Source organism: Oryza glaberrima, chromosome 2 (genome assembly GCF_000147395.1).
Source record: "Oryza glaberrima chromosome 2, OglaRS2, whole genome shotgun sequence".
Taxonomy (NCBI): Eukaryota; Viridiplantae; Streptophyta; class Magnoliopsida; order Poales; family Poaceae; genus Oryza; species Oryza glaberrima.
The window spans coordinates 10,332,712-10,356,884 of NC_068327.1; the positions used below are offsets into that span (position 1 = coordinate 10,332,712).

At 38.5% G+C, this 24,173-nt stretch overlaps 1 protein-coding gene across 1 annotated transcript; it reads right to left on the minus strand.

Moving 5' to 3' along the window:
- Positions 1 to 7,079: 7,079 nt before the first annotated feature.
- LOC127761079 (ABC transporter E family member 2-like) lies at positions 7,080 to 13,835 on the minus strand. The gene is made up of 14 exons (XM_052285298.1): positions 13,588 to 13,835; positions 12,235 to 12,320; positions 12,039 to 12,136; positions 11,739 to 11,856; positions 11,569 to 11,658; positions 10,829 to 11,133; positions 10,547 to 10,742; positions 10,285 to 10,467; positions 9,920 to 10,189; positions 8,586 to 8,831; positions 8,246 to 8,366; positions 8,045 to 8,159; positions 7,850 to 7,954; positions 7,080 to 7,774 (listed from the first exon to the last, which is right to left on the minus strand). Exons 1-11 carry the CDS (start codon positions 13,697 to 13,699, stop codon positions 8,247 to 8,249), a joined length of 1,824 nt encoding a protein of 607 aa, XP_052141258.1. The 5' UTR covers positions 13,700 to 13,835; the 3' UTR covers positions 7,080 to 7,774; positions 7,850 to 7,954; positions 8,045 to 8,159; position 8,246.
- Positions 13,836 to 24,173: the final 10,338 nt, after the last annotated feature.

Sequence of the window (24,173 nt, forward strand, 5' to 3'; positions counted from 1 at the left end):
ACGATTAAAGATAAAGATAGTAGTTTGTATTCTAAATAATTATTTTACTAAAATATAAAAGTAACGTGTGTGAGAGCAGTCATAGGTAGGGATGGCAGTCGGGCACGACGGGCACGGGTAGTGACTGCCCATGCCCGTGCCCGCAAGGTAATTTATGCCCGTTACTACATGACGGGCAAGGAGTACTTCCTATGCCCATTGCCCGCGGGTGCCATGTGACCGCGGGCATGCCCGTTTACCCGTCCAATTATATCAGTTCAACCATAATTCCCACAAGTAAAGACAATGTTACAATTTAAAGAAAGGGTACAGTTGTACCAAGTTCAATACAAGCATTCCAAGTTCATCAATCACAACTTCAAATGACATAGTTTAGCACAATAAACAAACTTCAAACGCCGGCTGCTACTGGCCGGAGTACTTGCATGCTTGCTGCTGCTTGCCGGAGTTACCATTAGTTCAAATCACTAGCAATCAAATCACAAATAACAGAACAAAATCAAGAGAGACTAGATCGAGAAAATAGATACCTAAATCCAGAGGAGAGAAGGGGAATAGATGGGGAAAAGAAGGGCAATACCCCTTGCCGACGACCGGAGGGCTGGAGGTCCGGAGGCGGTGGCGACCGGGGGGGAGGGGGGACCTCCGTGGCTCGGCGCAGTGGAGGCAGGAGGCGGTGGCGACAGCGGCCGCAGACAGAGCGGGCCCGGCTAGAGGAAGTCGACGACCGACCGGTGGGGAGCTCGGCGCAGACGGCGGCCGCAGCTTCCTCCCGGAGGTGAAGCCCCTCCTGTCCCCTCCGGCCACTGGCTAGCCCCTCCCGTCCCCTCCTGCGGCCATGCGGTGAGCCTCTCCCGTCCTCTCACGGCGACGACTGGCTGGCTGGGGTGGGGGCACCGGCGGAGACCGAGGCGGCTGGGAGGAGGAGTCGAGGAGATGCGAGGAGAGGTGGCTGGGAGTGGGAGGAGGGAGAGAAACCCTAAAGATTTTAGATGGTGATTTTTATACTAAGTTGACTGAGGGCCCACATGTAAGTTGGTTTCGCGGGTAAACGGGCGAAGCTGACTACCCATGCTCGTGCCTGTGTGCCCGCTGGGTACAGGTTTTAACCCAATAAAAAACCCATGGATACTAAATGGAGAACAAACCCAACTCTATTAGGGTTTTTACCCGTGGGTAAACAGGCAAACAAGCAAAACTGCCATCCCTAGTCATAGGATGTAGTGCCTTTTTTTTGTGGATTTTTTTCCCCTGAAGTAAAGGGATATCATGGGTGGTAGTTCAGGTCTAGGTATTGATCGATTGATAAAGTGTACTCCTGGATCCGGAATAACCGGCTTCCGTACTATGTAGAGGAGGAGGGTGGTTCCTTCCACACAGTGGACTCAACTTTGCATATCTGAAATCCACCCTTTCTAGTGCAAATGCATCGCCGGTAACCCGAAGAATGGAGTCGCCGATACCATCTTCTTCTTCTTCCTCATCATCCAGATTAAGAGTTGGCGGTGATCATCCCGGGAGTCATCATGCGACTGTCGAGCAGCCTGGAAGTACATCAGCATCGCCAGGATCCCCAATTAGAGGGGTTCGGCCTCCGTGCGTTGACTCATGTGTCATGAATACGCCTGATAAGGATGTTCCGTACACTCGTGTATGTATTCCTGAACGATGAGTGAATTACTTTGAACTACTTTTCCATGTTTAACTAATGAATGATGTATCGGACAGTAGTTGACGTTGTATTGCAGAAGATTACAATTTTATACTTTCCAAATTTTCTTTGTCCGCAATTTCCAATTATGGTCATGTTAATGGAAGAAAAAAGTTGATTAGAGGGTCCCCATGTTAGAGAGGAAATGGTCCCAAAAGTAGGAATGGTTTTTGGGTCGTATGGAGAGACGTACAATTTTTACGATAGATACTCCTACCATGCTGGTTTTGATTTGAAAAAAAGCCGCATGAAACCTAGTTACAGAGAGATTTGTTGCACCCGTGAGGGGAAGAACAAATATGTTGAGAAGAATCAAAAAGTGAGCGTAGGCGGGTTTCAGTTAGGATTTTTTTTCAGCGTAGGCATATGTTAAGGTGAGGAATTTTTTTAGATGAATTGTAATGAAGATGTCATTAAATAAAATTCATCACCTTAACATATGCAAAAAAAAAAAACCTAACTGAAACCCACCTACGCTCACTCTTTGATTCATCTCAACATATTTGTTCTTCCTGTCGCGGGTGCAGCAAATCTCTCTGAAACTAGGTTTCTTGTGGCTTATTTTTCAAATCAAAACCAGCATGGTAGGAGTATCTCTCGTAACAATTATATGCCTTTTTATACGACCCAAAAAGTACACATCTTTTCATACGACCCAAAAACCATTCCTACTTTTGGGACCATTTCCTCTCTAACATGGGGACCCTCTAATCAATTTTTTTTCTTCCATCAACATGACCATAATTGGAAATTGGACATATAGAAAATTTAGAAAGTATAAAATTGTAATCTTCCGTAATACAACGCCAACTATTGTCCAATACATCATTAATCAGTTAAACATGGAAAAGTAGTTCAAAGTAATTCATTTGTTGTTCAGGAAAACTTACATGTGTGTACAGAACATCCTTGTCAGGCGTCATGAGTCAACGCATGGAAGCTAAACCACTCCAGTTGGGGATCCTGGCGACGCTGATGTACTGCTAGGATTCCTGACATTTGCATGATGACTCCCAGGATGATCACCGCCAACTCTTGATCTGGATAATGGGGAAGAAGCAAAAGATGGTATCAGCGACTCCATTCTTGGGATTACCGGCGATGCATTTGCGCTAGACGTGATAGATTTTAGGTATGCAAAGGTAAGTCCACTGTGTGGAACCACCTTCCTCCTCTACACAGTACGGAAGGTGGTTATTCCGGATCCAGGAGTACACGTGATCAATCGATCAATACCTAGGGCTTAACTACCGCTCACGATATCCCTTTATTTCATGGAAAAAAATTCAGAAAAAAATGCACAACATCCTATGATTGCTCTCACACACATTACTTTTATATTTTAACATCCTATATGTTACAAACAACAATTAGTAACTTTGTTGCTCGTATCGAAACTAGGCATACTCATAGTAATTCAATTACTCAACTGCACCTTCAAAAGTATAACTGCAGCTTCAACTGTACCGCATTTTTTTGTGCGGGGCCAATCAAAATAGAGTAATTGAGTTACTCATCGAACCTACTAATATTGAATGTAATATAGTTGCTCTATGTAACCTATCACTGTTACCGCGTTGCAACTTCTGCGTTGGTTGTGTTTGTGTGTGGCGTGCCTGGGGGAGGGGGGGTCTATGTGAGGGGAGCATTTTAGTTATCGCGCACCCCAGGCGCGGTTTAGTGCATCCCTATATACATATACATATACATAGTGGTGATATGTATCTAGCATGCTCGTACTAACGAATTTTAATTGATTTGCTATTTAGGATCGACGGGTGACGCATTATCATGGCCTTTATGTACGAACTTGTATAGGTACTTCACAGATATGACACTTGGGCAAAAAATATATTTCGGAGAAGTTTAAGCGTACGCTCATGTTACCGAGTTTTAAAAGAGGGCCTTACCATATTAACATATCATATTGATCATGAAGCCAGACAATAGTTAATACTCCTAGATAGATATGATAAAGTAATTTGCGCAGAGATAACATACAAAGATAATAACCCTATATTGCATCATCTAGTCATCAAGCATATGCACATTACCATGTGATGAACTAAATAAAAAGTGTGCTTGCATGGTCGACGAAGAGCGTTGCTTTCACTATCATTGACAATTCTATCAAGCAACACAAGGAAACAACACATACACTTTATACACGAGGAGAGATGATGGACATTGTGTTAAGATCAGAGGTGCAAGGTTAGACAACAAGTGGGTGGTCCCATACAATCCTTGACTGCTTATGTGATACAATTGTCATATCAATGTTAAAGCTTGCTCAAGAATAAAATCTATGAAGTTATATAAGTATGTATATAAAGGTCATGACTATATATTGTTCTCGGTCGACTCGGCTAAGGGAATCTATGAAATTCATCAATATAGGGATGCTAGAGGCGTATCACCAATGTGAACTATAAGTATGTACAATATTATTAGTTTCCCCCTGTTCGGTATCTATCTAGTTGTTTCTCAGCTCCAACTTCATTTGCCTAACATGCATTATGTTACCTATGATGGTTTTGGTAATCTTGAGAATGTTGTCAGCAGGCCATCTCCTATAACAACACTTATTAAGTATTTCGAAATGAATCGCATAGATCCGGATGTAAGTTTCCTTATTATCCAAGGAGTTTCCCAGAAGAATATTGGTGGACCAAGGTAAAAAAGTATGGATAAAAAGAAAAATAAGAAAGGTAATGTTGGACTTGATTGTGTATGTGTACCCTATAAAAGGAGAGAGAACTACTTAATTAGGAGTGCTTTTGAACATGTGAGAGGTGCAACCTCATATGAGGATTTGAGAACAATATCTGGTTTCACATACTTTACCTTTAGGAATGCATGCAAGAAGAGCGAGCTTATGAAGACGGACATGACTGCCAAAATGCTAGTTGCTCTACGTTGGTTATTTGCGACTACACAAGTATTTTATGAGACCACAAATATTCGTGCACTATGGGACAAGCACAAGGATTTAATATCTTGAGATTACAACTACAATAACACCAACCTAGTATAGCAGATAGTGCTTAGAGACATACTACGTACCTCTGTCCCAAAATACAGGATGTGACATTACCTATTACTACGAATCTGGACAGTCTGTCTGTCCAGATTCGTAGTAATAGGTAATGTCACATCTGGTACTAGGTAGCTATATTTTAGGATGGAGGAAGTACATCATTTGCTTCATTCAATAGGGAAGTATATCATACATTATGGCCTTTCCGAGGTGAGATTATTTTTATACCGGTATGTTTATTTTTTATTAAATTTTATTATCCTATTTACCAATAATTTCTTAATGCATTTATTTGTTCTTGTCAATCAAGTAAATTTTTCAAGAACATAATGATGAGCAATGTACAAAATTTGATGAGATCATGTAGTTAATAAGAAGAGCTAGGTTTTTTTTTATCGATGGTTCAGGTGGCATCGGAAAGATATTTCTCTACAAGATACTTCTTGCTATATCGCGATTCGTGGGATTAATAGCCATTGCAACTATGATGTCTGGTATAATAACGTTGATATTGTCGGAGGATGCACTGAAAACTCAAGGTTCAAAATACCCATTAAGCTTGCTCTCTGTTTGCGATGGTATGAACATATATTCACTTGCTCTCTGTTCATTTTTCCTGAATTTTGTATAGTTCTTTGTGCCAACTCTTTTACACTGATGTGACTAGATACTACACTTGTTTTTTTTCCATTATGGTTGGGCAACTAAACAACCACTTCCTCTGATATGTTATGGTCAAGTCTGATACGTGGACTGATATGATTAGATATTTATCACATCTCCTCCAGTGAGAAAATGCCAGTGATGATTGCACCATGCTGATTTAACATCCTTCTCTGTTGTTGGCTTGTTGCCTTTTCCTTCATTGTTTTAATTGATAGCGACAAATATACACATGATCTTGGTATATATTTCGATTTGGCCAGGAAACGAAATCAGTTAGTTTTAGCTTGCATTTTGGTATCTCCTTGTACGCTAATGCAAGTGATGATAAAGTAATGCACAACCTTGCTACAAATTTGAGATCATGCTACTTATACATTGTTCCTTACAGGGCTCATGAGTTTGAAGATGTCTATACAAAGCTAATAAACAGGACGCAGATGACATAGTTGGTTTAATCTCGTATATGTATTTAACTACATGTTTATCTGATTGGTTCCTTATTGTGGAAAACTTGCCAATGATATGCATACCCATATGGTTATTTTAAATTGTCAAATATATAAGCATATTGAATGAGATCATGTATATGTATTTGGCTATAGTAATCACATAACGTTTTGTTTGAGCTAGCCAGACAAGAAAACACATTGAGATACAGTAACATGCAAAATGCATGTGTTCTTTAAATAAAACAGTGAAAAAGTGAGTGTGCAAAAATTAGATGGCCACATACTCAAAACAAAAATCTAATATGTAATCTCCATGATGGAGTAACATCACTACCCATAAACTGATTTAGGGATAAATTTTCATCCACAAACTTCACGGTGTAACCTTCCACCACAAGAGAAGTTATCTACACTCCAAATGTATCAATACAACCAACATCTCCTACATGCAGGTCAGCAGGTATGTCTTTCCCTCTACCTTTGCTGCAACCAACAACATCTAACCATATGCAGACTCATCCAATACAGGCAACCAAACAGCTTCATATGTCTTTCCTTAGTCTGGCCAAGTTCAGTATGAACGAGGGAGATGAGTCAAGCTAGAGAGATGCAGAGAACAGAATATGTCCTAAGATATTTTGATTTAACTCAGTTCTCTTAACATTCACCTAAAAAATGTATTATGTTCATGAAAAGAAAAACATGTACGAGTCTTATGACTATTATTGTTTAAATTCAGAATTTAGGGCAGCCAGATAAGAAAGCAAACATATAGTGTGATCTTATTGTTGTTACAGTCAGGGGCGGAGCTACAATGATTCCTATGTATTCTCAGGAATACCTAACTTTTTTTTATCAAGAAACAAGTATACTTCAACATATACACATGTATATATATTAGTTAGCCAAGTACTCTTCCTCACTAAGATGTGTATAGATGAAAGGTTTAGAAAGTGAAAAATCTTGCTGATCTTTCCATTATGATTGTTGAAACAAAGTTACACAATAGACATGAGATTGTTTAGAAGCTTCTTAAATTGGTTCTAGAACTTACATTAGTAACAGCTAGTGTTGAAATAATCTTTTCTGCTATGAATTATGTAAAGAATAAATTGAGAAACAGGCTGGGGGATCAATACTTGAATGATTGCTTGGTCACATTTATTGAGCGTAAGATGTTTTCGAAAGTCAAGGACTGTGATATGATAAACCGCTTTCAAGCCATGAAGGAACGCAGAATTAAAACTACTCTTCCAAGCCATGAAGTAACCGAAATAGAAAATTAGAGGTACCATGTAATAATTTATAGTTTTATTTCTTCGATTATCGATATTGACATACTGTGAACCATTGATTTTTTTTTTACTATGAACTTTTTTTTAGACGGGAATAACCAACTTTGAAATCCTGGATCCGCATTGGTTACAGTTTAGTGTTGTAGCATTTCTCTGCACGAATGCACTTTATTAGATCAATTTTAGGAATATGCCGGCCGCATGATGATAAGAGATAACCAGCTGCTGTTTTTGCATAACCATGTCTGAGAGTTTGGCATGATAGCAGATGGACAAAATAAAACCAATCAAAGCACGATATTTATTCGTCTGTCTCTGTTCTACAACGCAAACAGAGTACTACTTGGTGAAACGAAAATACCAAGCAAGCACAATACCAAAATCACAATTCAAGATATATTTTTAGCATAAAAGCCATAAACGATACTAATTAATCCAACAATAGACTAATAAGAAGTCACTGAAACGTGCATTTAACTGCAGACTGCGATAACAACTTGCATTTTCTCGACAACTTCAAAAATACAATTCAACCCTGATTTGATCACTTGTTCAAACCCCGTCCAATTCAGGCAATAGCTTCACCCCGATCTTCATAAAATTTCATCAACCCAACCTACAGAGAGCAGGGGATATTTGGTGAAATTATCCCAATTAATGCAGTTCCTAATGCAAATGAGTAGAAACTTACCTCCCATGCTATATATAGTGCTTGTGCTTAGATTTCAGATGTCATTTCAAATCGATCCTGCCCACGAAGTTCCGGGGCATACCCTGGTGCCGTGCCAAAACATTCCTGTAAAGATAGATGACCAATCTGCATGTCAATTTAAACATCAAAGAGCATCTACTATAATGCTTATTGGAAAGCAGTGCAAAGACATACCGAGAGCACTGGCAGACTCATGTATGCGTGCAAGTATGTGCATGATAACGCGAGCCGAGCTGTTCTGCTCCGAAGGAGCTTTTGCTGAAGTAGAGTTGCCCCTTGCGAAAGCTTTCTGTTAACACGAGGAAAAGTACATGAACGGCATGCTATTGCAGTGTTGTTAGATAACTAACAGAGTGAGGGGGAATTTTATCTTACGTTAATACTCAAGGTAGTAGTAACATCCTGCAGCTTTCTGCTCAGCATCCTTTATAGAACCCAGCTTGTTGATCCTAGGCCTGTAGGTTGTAGGATCTTTCCTAAAGGTGACATCAAGATGCTGTGGAACACAGAGAAATTAAATTCAAGTACTTCCCACTAAAATTCTTATAATACCGTCTGAAATATTCAGTACTTATCACTTGATCCTCTAAAAAAGCAACATTCTGACTATGTCCATGTTATTTTCAGGAAACCTTTGCATGAAAATTTTCAGGGCTATCCACTATCCTCACTTGGTATAACGCAGGAGGCAGTAGAAGGAGGGATTTGAACTTACTGAAAGAAAACGGTTCATCCCAGAGGCCAGGGGTTCTGGTGCATTTGCAATACAGTCAACAGAAGGTTTTCCCTCAAAAACCACCACCTTGTCAGCAAGGTAGGTTGCCATGATAAAATCGTGCTCAACGACAAAAGCAGTTTTCTTTTCATGGAGGATAAATCTTTTTATGACCTTCGTTGCAAGAAGGCGCTGCTCTGAATCAAGATGGGCACTTGGTTCATCTATGAGGTAAATATCAGCAGGCTGCAAACAAAATGCCATGTAAAAATCAATACTAATTGATGCACTGTCGAGATGACCAATAGTTATATAGACTACTTTCTCCGTCCCAAAATATAAGCATTTTTGGACCCTAATATGGTCTTCGAGATGCTACTTTGACCAATAATATCTATAAAAGTAATATGTTTTAAATAAAAAGAGTTGCATATTATGATAGTTTGTTTAATGATAAATATCTTTTTTTTTTGCTATTAATTGTCAAAGTTAAAAATATTTGACTTGTCACTATGCTAAAAATGTTTATATTTTGGGACGGAGGGAGTATATTCCTTGAGCATAAACTTTTCTAACTAGGGATTCATGGTTTAAATTACAATCTATATGCATCATTAACAATAAACATGTTTAATAGAAAGAATGTACTGGTAGTTGTTCTCTTTTCTCCTAGATCTGCTGTCAAAACTTGAGAACGTTCTTACAATAGTCTAAGAAATATGTGTCAGCTTCATAGCCTAGACAAATGTGCTGCAGTGTTGTTTAAAAATAATATAATTACATTATTATGGCTCATCTAGTTTCCTCAAAAGAAAAATGGAGAAGAAAAATATACCAACAATCCACAAAATGTAATCTGCAGTTCTAGGCATTGCGAATCAGTATTGCCAAACTATTTTCCCACCTAAGTTGTAGAGACATTGATGAATAATAAACTCATCACTGATGCTTGTGGGATAGTTTGGTCAGGAGGACACAGAAATAGTGCAACATATGAGTCTATGCTTGAAAGTTTAAAACATACTGTAAAGTTCACCATAAAAGTAGCAAAGTAAACTTGCCCTCCTATTGTTGATGTGGAAAAAGAATGTAGCGAATGAAAGATAGTTGATTTTGCAGAGTGTGTAGTAGTGCACAGATCTTCTTTCCTACACTATACAGCCTAAATGAATTTTTGAGATAAGGTCCCGATTTCTTCTCAAAATAAAGCATTGGGTTAATGCAAACAAGGTATTTTTGTCTAACATCTGAAGGGCTTAAAATACATAAGGAACTTTTCTACCCACAACAATGATTTGAAAAGAGACTGTAGCGGGGTAATCCAAAGTTATTACCTTCCCAAGACAAAGACAAAGCGCAACCCTTTGCAGCTCCCCTCCAGAAAGAGTTGGAACCTGCCTGTCCATGAGTTGCTCAATTTTCAGTGGTTTCATGACATCAGATCTGAACTGGGCTTGAGTGCATGATCCAGGTACTTTCTCGAATAGAAGATCCCTCACTGTAGAGCTATATTTAGATATCAATTCCTGAGGCTTGTATGAGACAGTGTATTCAGGCACATCAACTTCTTCGTCTCCTACTTTGTCTGGCTTCACTCGTCCTGCCTGAAATTCAGATAAGAACAATCTTGAGGGTTATAATCAAAAGTAGAGATCTTCGTATTACTGCAAAATATATTTGACAAAAATAAGGTGTGTACCAGCATACGGATAAATGTCGTCTTCCCAGTACCATTCTCACCAAGCATTACAATTATCTGGGAATCATTAAAGCTGCCTTCAGTGACTGATAGCTTAAAGCCACACCTTGTCTTTGTCATTGTAGGATATTGGTAGCATTGGTATGTCTGACCCTCTACGATTTCCTCAGTAGACTCGGTAACCTAAGGAAGCAAATAGCATTGCATTAGAGTCAGAACACATAAGAATTGAAGTTATGGTGCTCATAATCATAGCCCTTACTCTAAATGTAAGTTTCTCCTCGCGGAAACGTAGGTTTTCTGTTGTTATAAAGCCATTCAGGAAAATGTTGATTCCTTCTCTAACAGAAGAGGGCAAAGTAACAACACCATATGCTCCAGGAGTCCCATAAAGACAGCATATATAGTCTGATAGGTAGTCCAGTATGCTAAGATCATGCTCCACAACAATTACATAGCTGCAAAAAACAAAGGAAAACTTGCTTGCCAAATGCAAAGTGTGCAGTTTAAATGTTCTGATTTGGTCAAATGGGACTCTTCTTACTTTTTGGGCTGAAGCAAAGAGCGAATAACTTGTGCAGCTTTCAGCCTTTGCTTCACATCAAGATAGCAGGATGGCTCATCAAACATATAAACATCTGCTTCTTCCATAGCACGGGCAGCTATTGCAAATCTCTGGAGTTCACCACCAGATAGAGCTGAGACATCTCGGTCAAGAACTTGATTCAATTCGAGAGTATCACACAGTAGGTTTTTCATATGTCTCTCATCTTTCTTGCTAAGAAGATCTCCAACCTTCCCTTTAACAGATTTAGGAATGTGATCAAGGTATTGTGGTTTCATAGTTGCCTGTAATCAATTAGAACGCATTAGACAGAATGTGTCACAGTAACAAATCTGACCATTACTATGTAAGTACAACTATAAAGCAAGTTAAATGGCAGTTAAATCTTCCACGTCAGTATTTAGCTTCTGGATAACTGAAAAGATTTAAATACTTGAACCATGATCATCAGAGCAATGAATAATTTGGATGATATGTGACTAAGAAACAAAATCTAGAACTGAACATGTTTAAGGGAAATATCCTAAATAGTTACATTACATCTGCAGTCCATCTATATTCGAATTCCATCTAACGCGTTTCAAATTTAGTCAAATATAGATGATTGATAAATGATAAATCAAATGAGGGAACAGGTAATAACCATATATGCACCAGAAAACAGAACATTGTAATTTTACATCTGCAGGGGAAATTTTCTGATAAATTCTGTAATGTACCTTCATTTTGTCTTCCAGCAGACGAGTAAAGTATTTCTGGAGTTCAGATCCACGGAAATTCCTCAGAATTTCATCCCAATTTGGGGGATCCTGCAAACACAATAAATAGTTTCATAACCTACAATTACTTCCATTAACAAGTATAACAAATAGTGCTCTGTGTTGCTTACTGTGAATTTACCCAAGTTGGGTTTCACCTTCCCTGCCAAAATTTTAAGTGCCGTTGATTTACCAATACCATTTGTCCCTACCAAGCCCAACACTTGCCCTGGTCTTGGAACAGGCAGCCTTAAAAAAAATTCAAATCAAGTTTCAGGAAGGTAGTTATGTGTGAGAAGCATCGTACCATTGTGTATCGGTAATAGTTTCATGGAAACAACATTAAGCTACTACAATAGTGTAAAAAGTTAAAAAATCAAATACAACTCAAAGAAAGCTAGGTGGCTAGTATTAAAAATAGGATTTTGTACCTGTGAAGCTTAAATGAATTTGGTCCATAGCGATGTGTCGTCTCCTTGTCAAGATCACTTGGCAAGTTTATAATCTGGATAGCATCAAAGGGACATACCTGAAATAATAATAACAAAAAGGAAGCAAGGCTAAGAATATTGCACATTTGGAAAGAAAATACAAAAAAATGAAGGCCAAGCGGAAAAGCAGTTACACCTTCACACAAATACCACATCCAATACATAGTTCCTCAGAAATTAAGGATACTCTCGATGATGGAGTAACTTCTATGCACTGACGCCCTGCCAATGTAGATAAAGAATCATAAGCCACATGCACAAATAAGTATCTTCTCTATCAACAAAATAAAAAGCCTTTTTCCTTTGTCTGAAAGGAAAATGTACAGATGCAGTAAAATTAATGGATATAGAACAACAAAAGATAAATCCTAGTGTACAGAGTACGAATGAATTTATCTGAGAAACTCAAAATTTATCTCAAAAAGATCGAATACCAAAATAATTAACTGCATTAAAGTGTGTGACTTGAAGGCATAACTAAACCAATAACTTCAGTAGACATATAGGTCAGCATGTTGACATGAAAAATAAGATTTTCATTGTTCTGAAAGTTCCCACTTACTCTTGGGAGCAGGTAATAGGATGTCACTGCTTTCATTCATGTGTGATGTCTTTGCGAAATGACTAATTCAAAGCATATTATTACCGGCACGAAGTAGGAGCAGATTTGAATGAAATAAAGCTCATTTCATCTATGAATATAAATAGATATTAGAAAAATATGGCATTGCAACAGAGGGGGATCCCTTATGCCATTTGGACTACTTGAAATATATATTCGTGCATATTACAAGAAATAATCGATGCCAAACAATTTCATAATGGTGAAGTCTCTGGTACTAGTTTAGTTTGTTTAGATTTTAAAATGGGGAGAATATTCTTTCCAGATGTTGCAACACATTTAGATTAAAGCATTAACACATCGCTGGAGGGTAGTCCAAACTTCCCAAACAAAGGGCCAAAGAGTTAGCAGCCTAGCAGGTAACATCGATCGCGCATATGGTTGTTTTACCACATTTGTTTTATAAACACATAATATATGATACTCTATCAAGTATCATCACAGGCGTGTATTGTTGTCTCACCATATTTGTTCTATAAACACAAATATAATATATGATACTTTTGTCAAAATAGGTAAGATGCCTATTGCGGATTTGCAGTGGTGAACGAACGAATCGTTAAACCCTTTCAACTATTGCAATTTCAATTTTATAAGCAAACAATCCATCCTAATTCCTCAAAAGGCCACACCACATCCTTAGAACTATTTTTCTCAACGGGCATCATTAAATCGAGCTTCAGCCTCAACCAATGCAAACCACAAAGGGGAACCAACCTAAAATCACAAGGCAGCCATACCAATTGCCGCTTCTCTACCCAAAACCCCCCGAGGCAGCTAGCGCAAAACAGAGATATCATCAACAAGAACGGATTGGAATAATCGAGGGGCGGCACAAGCACATAAAAAAAAAAAAAACATGTATACCGGTGGCATTGACGGGGCAGCGCTTGCGGCACTGCTGGCCGCACTTGCTGGGCCGGCACCGGTCCTCCGTCACCACCGCGATCCTGCTCGACCTCCCCGACGACGACGACATCGCCGCCCGCCTCTCGTCTCGCGGCGGATTTGGGGATTTTTGGCGGTTCGGAAGCCGGAAACCGATCGCCGCGGCGCGAGGAAGGAGAGGAAATCTGGGAGCCCTAATACGGAGTAGAAGTAGTAAACTACTCTTGTGTTGGTACGTACTCCTATAAGTGTTGGTGGGCCGCGCCGCACTAGCGACCGTTTCGCGTCGCGTACTCGCGTGTGTGTTGTTTGCTTCGCGGATTTGCGCGACGCGGCTGGATTAATATTGGATTTGGTGAGGGATTGGTAGTATAATTAAGGCGGTGCGGTGTGCATATGCCGTGGGGGTTAAGTTTGCGCGACGGACTCAGCCAACCTGGCCCCACCAGATCCACGCTGTCATCTACTCCCCCCTTCTTAAAAAAAAAAAGACAAACCTTGAATTTCCGTGCCAACGTTTGACTGTCCGTCTTATATGAAATATTTTTATAATTAGTATTTTCATTATTGTTAGATGATAAAATATGATTAATACTTTATGTGTGACTTATCTTTTTTAATTTTTTTCATAATTTTTTCAAATAAAACGGACGGTCAAACGTTGGACACGGCAACCAGGGTTTGTCTTTTTTTTGGACGGAGGGAGTACCATAGCTGTTGGGAGTAATATAAAGTACACTTGTAATTTGAGTTTTTGTGTGTAATTTGACTTTTGGTGGCGTCGTGTTTTCGGTAATATAATAATACTCCAACAGAGAGGGCTGACTGACTGCTTCATGGGTACATTCGTTATTTCATTTACTACCTCCATAATAAAATAGTGGTCGTTTTAATTTTTTTTCTTTTAACGTTTGATCATTCGTCTTATTTAAAAAATTGGTGCAAATATAAAAACGATAAGTCATAATTAAAGTGCTTTCGATAATAAACCAAGTCACAAACAAAATAAATAATAATTCTATATTTTTTAATAAGACGAATGATTAAAAATTACAAACAAAAACTCAAAGCGACAATTATTTTGGAACGGAAGCTCATGTTCCCAACTCCCCTCTCTCGTTTTCCGCGTGCATGCTTTTCAAATTGCTAAACGGTATTTTTTTTTTGCAAAAATTTCTATATAAAAGTTGCTTTAAAAAATCAAATTAATCTATTTCTGTAAAAAAAATTTGCTAATGCTTACTTAATCACGTGTTAATGGACCGCTCCGTTTTTCGTGCGTAGAACAAGTGTTCCTAACTAACTAGCTAACACACCCTTAGGAGTATTTACTAATGGACTGACGTGTATATAGTGCAGCCGCTTCTTATTTAGGCTAGCTTTCTCTGACCGGAGCAAAAACATTCTGTTTAATGGTTGGCATATGGTTGATAAGGTTAATTATTATAAAAAGGAATAAGTCTATTTTACATTCCTCAACTGATGTCCTTGGTGAATCATATCTCCAACCGTAGAACCGGGTATAATTTATCCTCAAGAAATCGACTCCCCAGCGGTTTTAGAGATGGTTTCATCCTACGTAGCACTTACGTGGCGGATTGACTTTGTCTTCATCTTACTCCTATGTGACATCAACGTAGCGCTTACGTGGCACTAAAATAAAAACAAACCTAAATGGGGACCATATGCCAGTGAGTAAAACAATAAAAATAAATTCCGGTGAAGATAATTTTCACGATTGATAAAAATTGCCAATTTAAATGACAAACCAAAACAAAGTCAAAAATCATATATAACGTTGAACCCGGTTGCACTCGTTTTATGCATCATCACAAGAAGAATCTTTTATATACATCTTTTCATAGGCCAACAAATCGATCAGGTGGCTATTCGATAAGTTGAAGGATTGGTATTTTGCTATACCTTATCGACCTTAAAGATTCAAATTTTGATTGTTTAATTAGTGAAAGTATTTTTTTTATATAGATGAAAAGCATTTGTAAAGTAACAAACTTACCGTATACACACCTTAAACAATGATAATTTCAAAAGAAAAATATTTATGTGAGAAATTTGGAAATATACAGATTTCACGCACAAGACCTCAGACCCCCATGCATTTGATGTTAATTAGGTGGTTGAGTTGAAAAACCTCATACCAGTTCTTGTTATAGATCATGAGTTTATTTTAGGAAGGAGTTCATACATCCCAATATAAATCTCATTACCTAATCAATAATTTGAATTCAATACACATCACTCAATGGATGAAAATTTGAATTCCTCGTAATTACACAATGTAAGCATGAACAATGTTCTCTGTTTTGCTCGTTCAGTTTCTGAAAAACAACAATTTCCCCCTACATAAAAAATGGTTTGGTAAACGAAATTCTTAACCCAGCCGGATTCCCGGAAACATTAATTCAAAAGATGTCTGGATCTTCGCATTCATCAGATGTTATGACAGCAACTCTTCTGGGATGCGCAATAGTTTGCACAAATCCTCTGTACATGGTTCTGAACTTCTGATCGAGTGATGCATCAGACCCACAATCCAATTCCTGCAGGTTTATCTTTCGTGATTCACATGTTCGATTGCTGATCTGCAGCTGAATTTTTTCTCCACCACTTTTCCTGATTAATATCTAAATTGGTGTTAGAAGAAATTAGCATTAGCACATCTTAGTGACATGTGTTCTTGTAGCAACTAACACATCTTGGTCACTGGTGATAATATGAATCCCAATGCCTACCATTCCCAACAGATTTCTGCATCCATATAAGTGAATATTCAGGCCATTTAATTTACAGGCAAAATTTGCTATAGGACACTCAAAGATCGTGGTCTTTGCTGTGAGACACCTAAAGATCGTGTATTTGCTCGTGAACACTGTAAAAAAGTGTTAATTAGCTGTTGGACACTCCTCCCATTATTTTATTATTTCCGGTTAAAATAGAGAGAGAAAGAGTTGTGTAAGTACCAAAATACCCCTGGACACTGTTCTTCCTCTCTCTCAATCTTTTTTCCCCTTCTTCCTTGCAGCAGAGCAGAGGTGCGACGGCGGCTGGCCCGAGCCTGGACGGCTCAGCCACGGCGGGGCGGTGTAGGCCCCACATCCTTTCCTTTTCTCTTCTTTCTCTCCTCTCTCGAGTAGGCGCGGTGGCAGACTCGCGTGAGGCGGCCGGCGGCGGAGTAGGGGCGGCGGCGCTGGAGAGGGGGGGAGAGACGGCCGGCGCGATGGCGAGCTCGGCGGCGGAGAGTAGCGGCGCGCGGCACGGCAGCGGGGGTGAGGAGCGGCAGGAGAGGGGGCGCGCGCACCGCCTGTCCTCCATCGCGATGGCGTGCAGCACGTGCTTGTCCTCCAGCGACGCCGGCGTGCCGACGTCGGACCACAACCAGGCCACGTCGGACTACTAGTGGATCATGGTGCAGTTGCAGAGATTGGGGAGGAAGAAGAACACTCACTGAATGTCCCCAAGTAAAGGTCCTTGTTGACCGAGACGCGGCCGATTCGCGCCTGCCATCTCCCGTGCTGATGATGCCTGAAAACATTGACAGAAAACACACCAAGTTAATCACTCAGTAAACATGCTTCCATGATCCATTTGGCGGTATTTTTGCTGCACTCATGTGATTAACAACAACCTGGTGACTCCACGGTAGATCGAAGCACCACGCGAGAAGCCGCTGCTTTTCCAGCAGCAAACGGACATGGAGGTTTACGGACATGGTCGTGCGCGACGCGGAAGAGGTGGCGCAGGTCGCCGGGAAGGCAGTTGTACACGCGCAGGTCGCCGCCGCTCCTCCATCACCCAGTTGTACACGCGCACGGCGCCGCCGTGCGCGACGCAGCAGCCGCCGTCGGGCGCGGCGCGGACAGCCGTCCCGTCGCCCGCGGCGTTCCCCGCCACAGACGCCGCCAGCTGCAGCTGGTCCCCGTCGAACGGCTGCCACCGTGCCTCGCGGAGTCGTGGACGCGGTCGAGGAGGCCGTAGTAGAGCGAGGTAGAGCGCCTCGCGCCCCCCGGCAAAACCTTCGCGTTGCTGTCGAAGAAGAACAGAGAAAGAGAGGAAGAAGAATAGAGAAAGAGAGATTGACAAGTGGGCCTACGGGCAAACTCATCTTTAACCAAAGTTTCTCTCACCATTTTCATCAAAAATAATAAAATAATGGGAGGAGTGTCCTGTAGCTAATTACCACTTTTTTACAGTGTTCACGAGCAAATACACGATCTTCGGGTGTCTCATAGCAAAGACCACAACCTCTGAGTGTCCTGTAGCAAATTTTACCTAATTCACAGATGCCATAGATGCAGATGTTAACTGCAGACAGAAGTCTGGAAGACCATCACCAGGGCATGCATGCAGTAACAATGAAGTTCTCCATCTACCATTTACACTTTATCATTCTAATTCACTAATTTTTTATACATGCATATACCACTGTTTGGATGAAACTAGGAAGGTGGCCCACGCGATGCACGGGCATCCATGCTATCATAACGTAATATTATAATTTCTATAATATTATAATTTCTATAGAAATTATATCTTATAAGGGCAAACTATAGGTTGGGCATATCTGAAAACCATTTATTGACTTAGAAGATAAATCAAGGTCATAATGACATTTGAATTTATTTTTGAACTGAGTGAGTAAATATGATGTATACGCATTCGCGAAAAGTAAATATTATGTACACCATTTGAACACAGACCATATAATATTGCTACAAGTAAAAATTGCGATAGCAAGGACTCAAAATTAGTGTGATCGAATCGTCTCATGAAGATGCATGATTTAGTGACAACCAAATTAGGATAGATTAACGGTTGTATTGTTTTTCCCTTCGTAGAAGTTCAAAATTTTCATATTCTTTTCTAAAGTTTTAAAGAATTTTTGTTAGGACACAAATCATTTGCAGAATTGCTTTGTTGGGTAGTGCAAAATATCAGCAATTGTTTGAAGTTTTCTTTTTTTTTTCTTTTTCGCATGTTTGATTGTTTTCTTCGAAACGATATTTGTTTGAAATAAGAGCAAAATTATATAAATTTAATTTGTATGTATAGTTTTTATCGGATCACCTTGGCAAATCACCTTAGCTGCCTCAGGTACGATGCTTCGTCACACGTGCAGAAGGCAAACATACACATGTGCGAGGTCTTTAGAAGTTTCATTTTACTTTTATAAAAGATAGATATGGCATGCTTGTTAATAGGTCCTTAATAGGTCTAATTAATAGATCATCAATTTAAGTGAAACCGATATCAAAATATTTTTATTAAAAATAGTATAAAATAGTGGGTTGAGTAATTAATGTAAAATATTAGTTAATATAGATCATAAATGGGCAATTTACTGGTAGAGAATATTATTGCGTAACATTTATATTAAACAACGTGTTTTTAAAATTTTCATATAAAATAATGATTTATATAATAGATGCATCGGATTAAGTAAAAAAATTATATTGTTAATATAAAGGGTAAAATAATATAGTTTTATAAAATTTATTTTCAAACATTTGTGGAGCTAATTTAGACATATATATGATGATATATATAATCTATGTTTATAAAGTTATAATTTCTTCAAATTTATTACCACTACTAATAATTACAATTTTGTCTATACATGTAGAAGAGAAAGAAGAGGAAGGAAGCAAATGTACTTTTTAATGACATAATTTATATTTTTATGTTTTTCCACTTTATCTTTTTAAATGTACGTTACAGTTGTATATGTATTTTCAGCTTTTTTACAAGTTGTAAGTACGTACCTTTCTCGTCGGTGCGCTGAGAGAGATTAGGAGAGAGATTATAAATAGGATTTAATCTAATGGTCGGAGATAACAGATCCATCAATTTAAATAAAAATTGATGGCTAGATATTTTAGTTTTTTCTCACATTTTCTAGATTTTTTTTTCTAATTTATTAGAGTATATTTTAAGTTTAATACGAATATTGATTTTCTATCTCATCTAACCTAGAAGGGAAAAAAAGGAAAGAACAAAGAGGGTAGGTACATATGTACGTGCACGTTCATGGAGAGATAGAGGACTTTGGGTGACGCTAATGGGCGATCGATCACCTAGAGCGATCAACCCCCATCCCCTCCTATAAGCTCCTCTCCCGCTTCCTCCTCCCCTTCTTCTCTTCCTACTACAACATATTTTTTAAAAAAAATTAAAGAAACAAAATTAGAAAGATTTATGTATAGAAATACTATATATAAAAAATATTTGAATTTAAATTCAAATTTGAAACGGGTATGTAAACTTTTGACTTATAAACTTTGGGTCTATAAACTTTAGGTGTATAAACTTTAAATGTATAGAAATACTACATATAAAAAATATTTGCATTCAAATTCAAATTTGAATCGGATATATAAACTTTTGACTTATAAACTTTGGGTCTCTAAACTTTAGGTGTATAAACTTTAGATATGTAAACTTGAGGTGTACAAACTTTAGGTTCAAAAATTTACTAAAATAGGAAAGTAATGCAGTGCCAAGAAAAGAAATCACGTTGAGAAGGGGGTGATCGAGCCTGGTGAGCGATCGCGCATTAGGAATTTCGGAGGACTTTTTCTACATGTGATTCTTTTTCCAGATTAGCGTAATTTCAAAATCTTAAGATAGATCTATGTTAGTTAGAAATAAAGGAGAAGGGAAGAGTTGGGGGTGGCTAGAGGGAGGGAGTATGTGCTGGCTACTGGAATTTTGAATTTTAGAGAGATCTAATGGTTAAAATTAATGGGTTCACCGATTTAATGAAAATAAATTTTTATAATTTATTATAACGCCATATGACAACTTAGGAGCGTTTTTAGAGCATTTACATTGTACGAAGATGCTATAAAATAACTGGTTCACCAATTTAAGTGATAATCGAAGGTCGGAATTTCTAGAATCTTCTATTATAATTACATAATTTTAATACGAAGATGAATGATCAAATATACACTCACTCAAACAATGTCAATAGCATAAAAAAGCAGGGTTTTAAATCTCCCGCTATAGTTGTTTGAAAAGGGTTTTAGCTATTTGCTCTCATGTATAATTTAGCCTCTATAGCTCTATTTAGCCCACTATAGCTGCTGCTATATCTATTTGAGAAGCTAACCGCTAAATGTATTAGCCCGCTATTTAAAACATCCTAAAAAATAGAGGTTGTAGGGTAAAAAAGGGTTAAATGGGGGGAGTGAAAGAAAGGAGGGCACATACCTACCTGGGTACAAACGGGATGAAGTAGGTGTACGTACACACGGTGAGATGAGAGGGAGGGACTAACTCTTCTTTTAATCTAATCTAAATCTAAAATAATGGACCCACCAGTTTATATCTCACATTGTAAAAATATTTTTATTCAGTGAATAATGGAGTAAGTACGTACACAGGATGATTCTTTTTGGCTTTTTTCAGGTGAATAGTGCTATATATTTATACGTACATGGTTTGGAAGGTATTATTTTTTTATAGATCTAATCTAATGTATAAAATAACTTGTCCATCTGATTTAACGTGAAAATCGAGGATCGAATGTTTTATTTTATTCTCAAATATTTTTAATACTAAGATGCATATAAATATACGCTCAAAAATATCAATGGCATAAAAATGAGATGATATAAATACTCCTATATTGTAAGGTATTTCAGACAAAATTAAATAAAAAAGTTTGGGGGGAGTAAAAAAAAGGTGGGGCACGTTCAAGTATGTTACATGCGTGCCATTAGGTGGGAGGCGTACGAACGCGCTCGTCAGATGAGGGGAGGACTAATTAACTTTTTCTTTAATCTGAGCTAATATAATGGTTTAAAATAATGGACCCATCTATTTAAGTGAAAATCGAAGGCCAGATATTTCTAATATATTAGAATGCTACGTGGCGATCTAGGAGCGTTTTTAGGATTCCCACATGGCGGCTTAAGAGCGTTTGTAAAAAGTTTAATGGACTTTTAGTATATAATAGATAGATAGATTGCTTTGTGTCTGGTTACCGATGCCTTCCCTTTTTATCGGGTGCCTGTGCTCCATCTGTGTCCAACTTTTTTTTTCCCATTTCCTCTCTCCCTTCCGTCTCCAATTTGCAGCAATGGCTCAGGCTAGAGGAGGAAGGAGGAGTATAAAAAGGTTGGTCCTATTTGACTGGGACTATAGTTGGCTCGGAGGTCTTCGAGGAGGCTGGGCTGCAACGCACGCAGACAACATAAGCGCGTGCCAGTGCACCACCCACATGGAAAATCGCTATTTTTGCCAGATGGGCGGTTCAACCGCATGGAAAAAATATGTTTTGACCACATGCAAAAAAAGCTTTCTGTAGTAGTGGATGTGAGTAAATTTTACTTATTATTTTAAACAAAACATAAAAGAAAATTGTTTTTAAAACAAATTTGATAAACAATATTTCATAACCAATATATTTAGTATGTGCTTAAAATACAAATATTTATAATTAAGGTATAGCTACAGCCATAGCAATAACCTGTAATGCACGGGTTGGCGATTAATGTGTGTTTAATCGGCGAAGGTGTGGTGAGTTGAAGACGTGAGGTGCATTAAAATTAAGGAGAATTGTTTACATTTTCCAGGAATCTTTTCAATCGATGGAGATTGTTTCACTTGAGTTACAGTAAGAGCAGGTGCAATAAGGTTTGAACACCGACGATAAAAATGCCATGTTGGCTTGGACGATAAGTTGGCGCGGAGAGAAGATGAAAGATAGAACAAGCCGGCAACTCACGCACTGCAAGAGAAGTGGGCCCGCTGCTGTGCACTCCAGGAGCTGATAATCGTCGCCATTGGTCGAGAAAAAGTAAATGAAGAGAGAGAATATGATAACTAATTAAAGAATAAAATAGTATCACTACCAACTGATGGGCAAATATGTTACATACTATTTATTGTAAATGTCTGTTGTTAGTTTGACTCTAAGTGACGTGGAAAATCATCGTCAGCAGCGCACGCTATTATTAAACTTGCTCTAAGTTGCATGAATCTTTTGTTTCGATGTGGTTCCTATTTATTTAATTATTTAAGCTAGCTACTCCGTCCATAGTCAGATGTAGGTAGAGGCACTTATTAAGCCATAACAATTTTCCTTTTTTTAATTCAGTTCATGCAGGTTGAGCGAGCTAGACTTCTAGAAAAATTACATCTTAACTTAGCTAGTTTTCTGCAAAATTTACATGTACCTTAGCTTTTCTGGAAATTCGTCGCTGGATAACCACTCACATGAATTGGATGATGTCTCCCTGTGCATGACTTGGATCAATTCAAAACAGTTAATTCATCTATTTTCTCCTCCATCATGTCATAATAATGATCATGAAAGGATGCAGTGTTCACACACATCACCTAACTTGCATCTGACACTACCCTCTACTGGCATAATCGTGCAATGCCCATTGCCTGGACACATTTGTGAAAGAGATCTTGTACGAGCACAAGTTTATAAGTGGCATTTTATCTTCCTGGTACCTACCATTCCCTTACCATATTTTCTCTGTACTCCTCTCACACATAATCTAAGCTAAGCTGTTGATTTGCAAGGAGATTTCCAGAATCAGTCAAGCAATACAAGCTACGTCCTACGTACGTACCCACATATGTGCAACCGCTCTTCTCTGTCAGACATACAACTATGTTGGCGTGTGATATATCTTGGCATATGATACCTAAGGCCAGCCTATAGCCACAATTGGTGAGTGAGAAAAGGGCTATATCAAAAGTTGTGTCTCCTTTGGTTTCGAAACTAGTTACAAATATGATATATCCAACTTCTCTCAAAGAACCTTAGGAGGTAGGAGTAACATGCATGTGTACCATGCTATTCACTCATCTATACTGCACATATATATAAGGACGATATGTTTTATTGACTCAGCAATATATGTATATTTCTGTACTGAATCACTGGAGAGATCACATCTCCGACGCTAGGTCAACAATAAAAATGTAGTGTTGAACATGCATGATCTATATACATGCATGCCCCTGAAAAAAAACCCTTTCATTTTCTTTAGCATTATCATGCATTTCAAAAAGTATCTAGCTAGTATGAGGCCTCCAGCATAGTTCGAGTGACCCACTAAGCATTTTAACTTTTGAGCGTAACACATCATTGCTTGATCAAACGAAAAGGAGTTGATTCTTACAATAACCTGTTTTGTGACAGTCAAAGTGCCATATACCTCACTAAAGATCAAATGTTCCATGAGAGGACAAAGCATATTGATATCAAGTATCATTATATTCGCGATGTAGTTGCACAAGGTAAGCTAAATGTATGCAAGATAAGCACTCATGATAATCATGCTGATATGATGACAAAGTCAGTTCCTATTGTTAAGTTTGAGTTTTGCTCAAGCTTAGTTGGTATAATGGTTTAGCCCAAGAGGCTATTTGGCGCCAAAAGTGTTTTCTTTGTTGTGTTTAGGGTGAAGGTTTGATTTATGCTACAAGAAGGAATTTGTCTCAAGGTGGAGTTTGTTTAGTTGTGATCCAAATTCATTTATACACGTATAAAGGCCAACTTCGGACGGAGTGAAGCAGAGGCC

Bases quoted from the DNA above. Each gene is read 5' to 3' on its own strand.
- LOC127761079 (XM_052285298.1), bottom strand. From the start codon at position 13,699: ATGTCGTCGTCGTCGGGGAGGTCGAGCAGGATCGCGGTGGTGACGGAG. The intron at 12,321-13,587 runs GTATACATGTTT...CTACATTGGCAG, and splicing joins CTGCCCCGTCAATGCCACCG to GGCGTCAGTGCATAGAAGTT. The intron at 12,137-12,234 runs GTGTAACTGCTT...TTATTATTTCAG, and splicing joins GATGTGGTATTTGTGTGAAG to GTATGTCCCTTTGATGCTAT.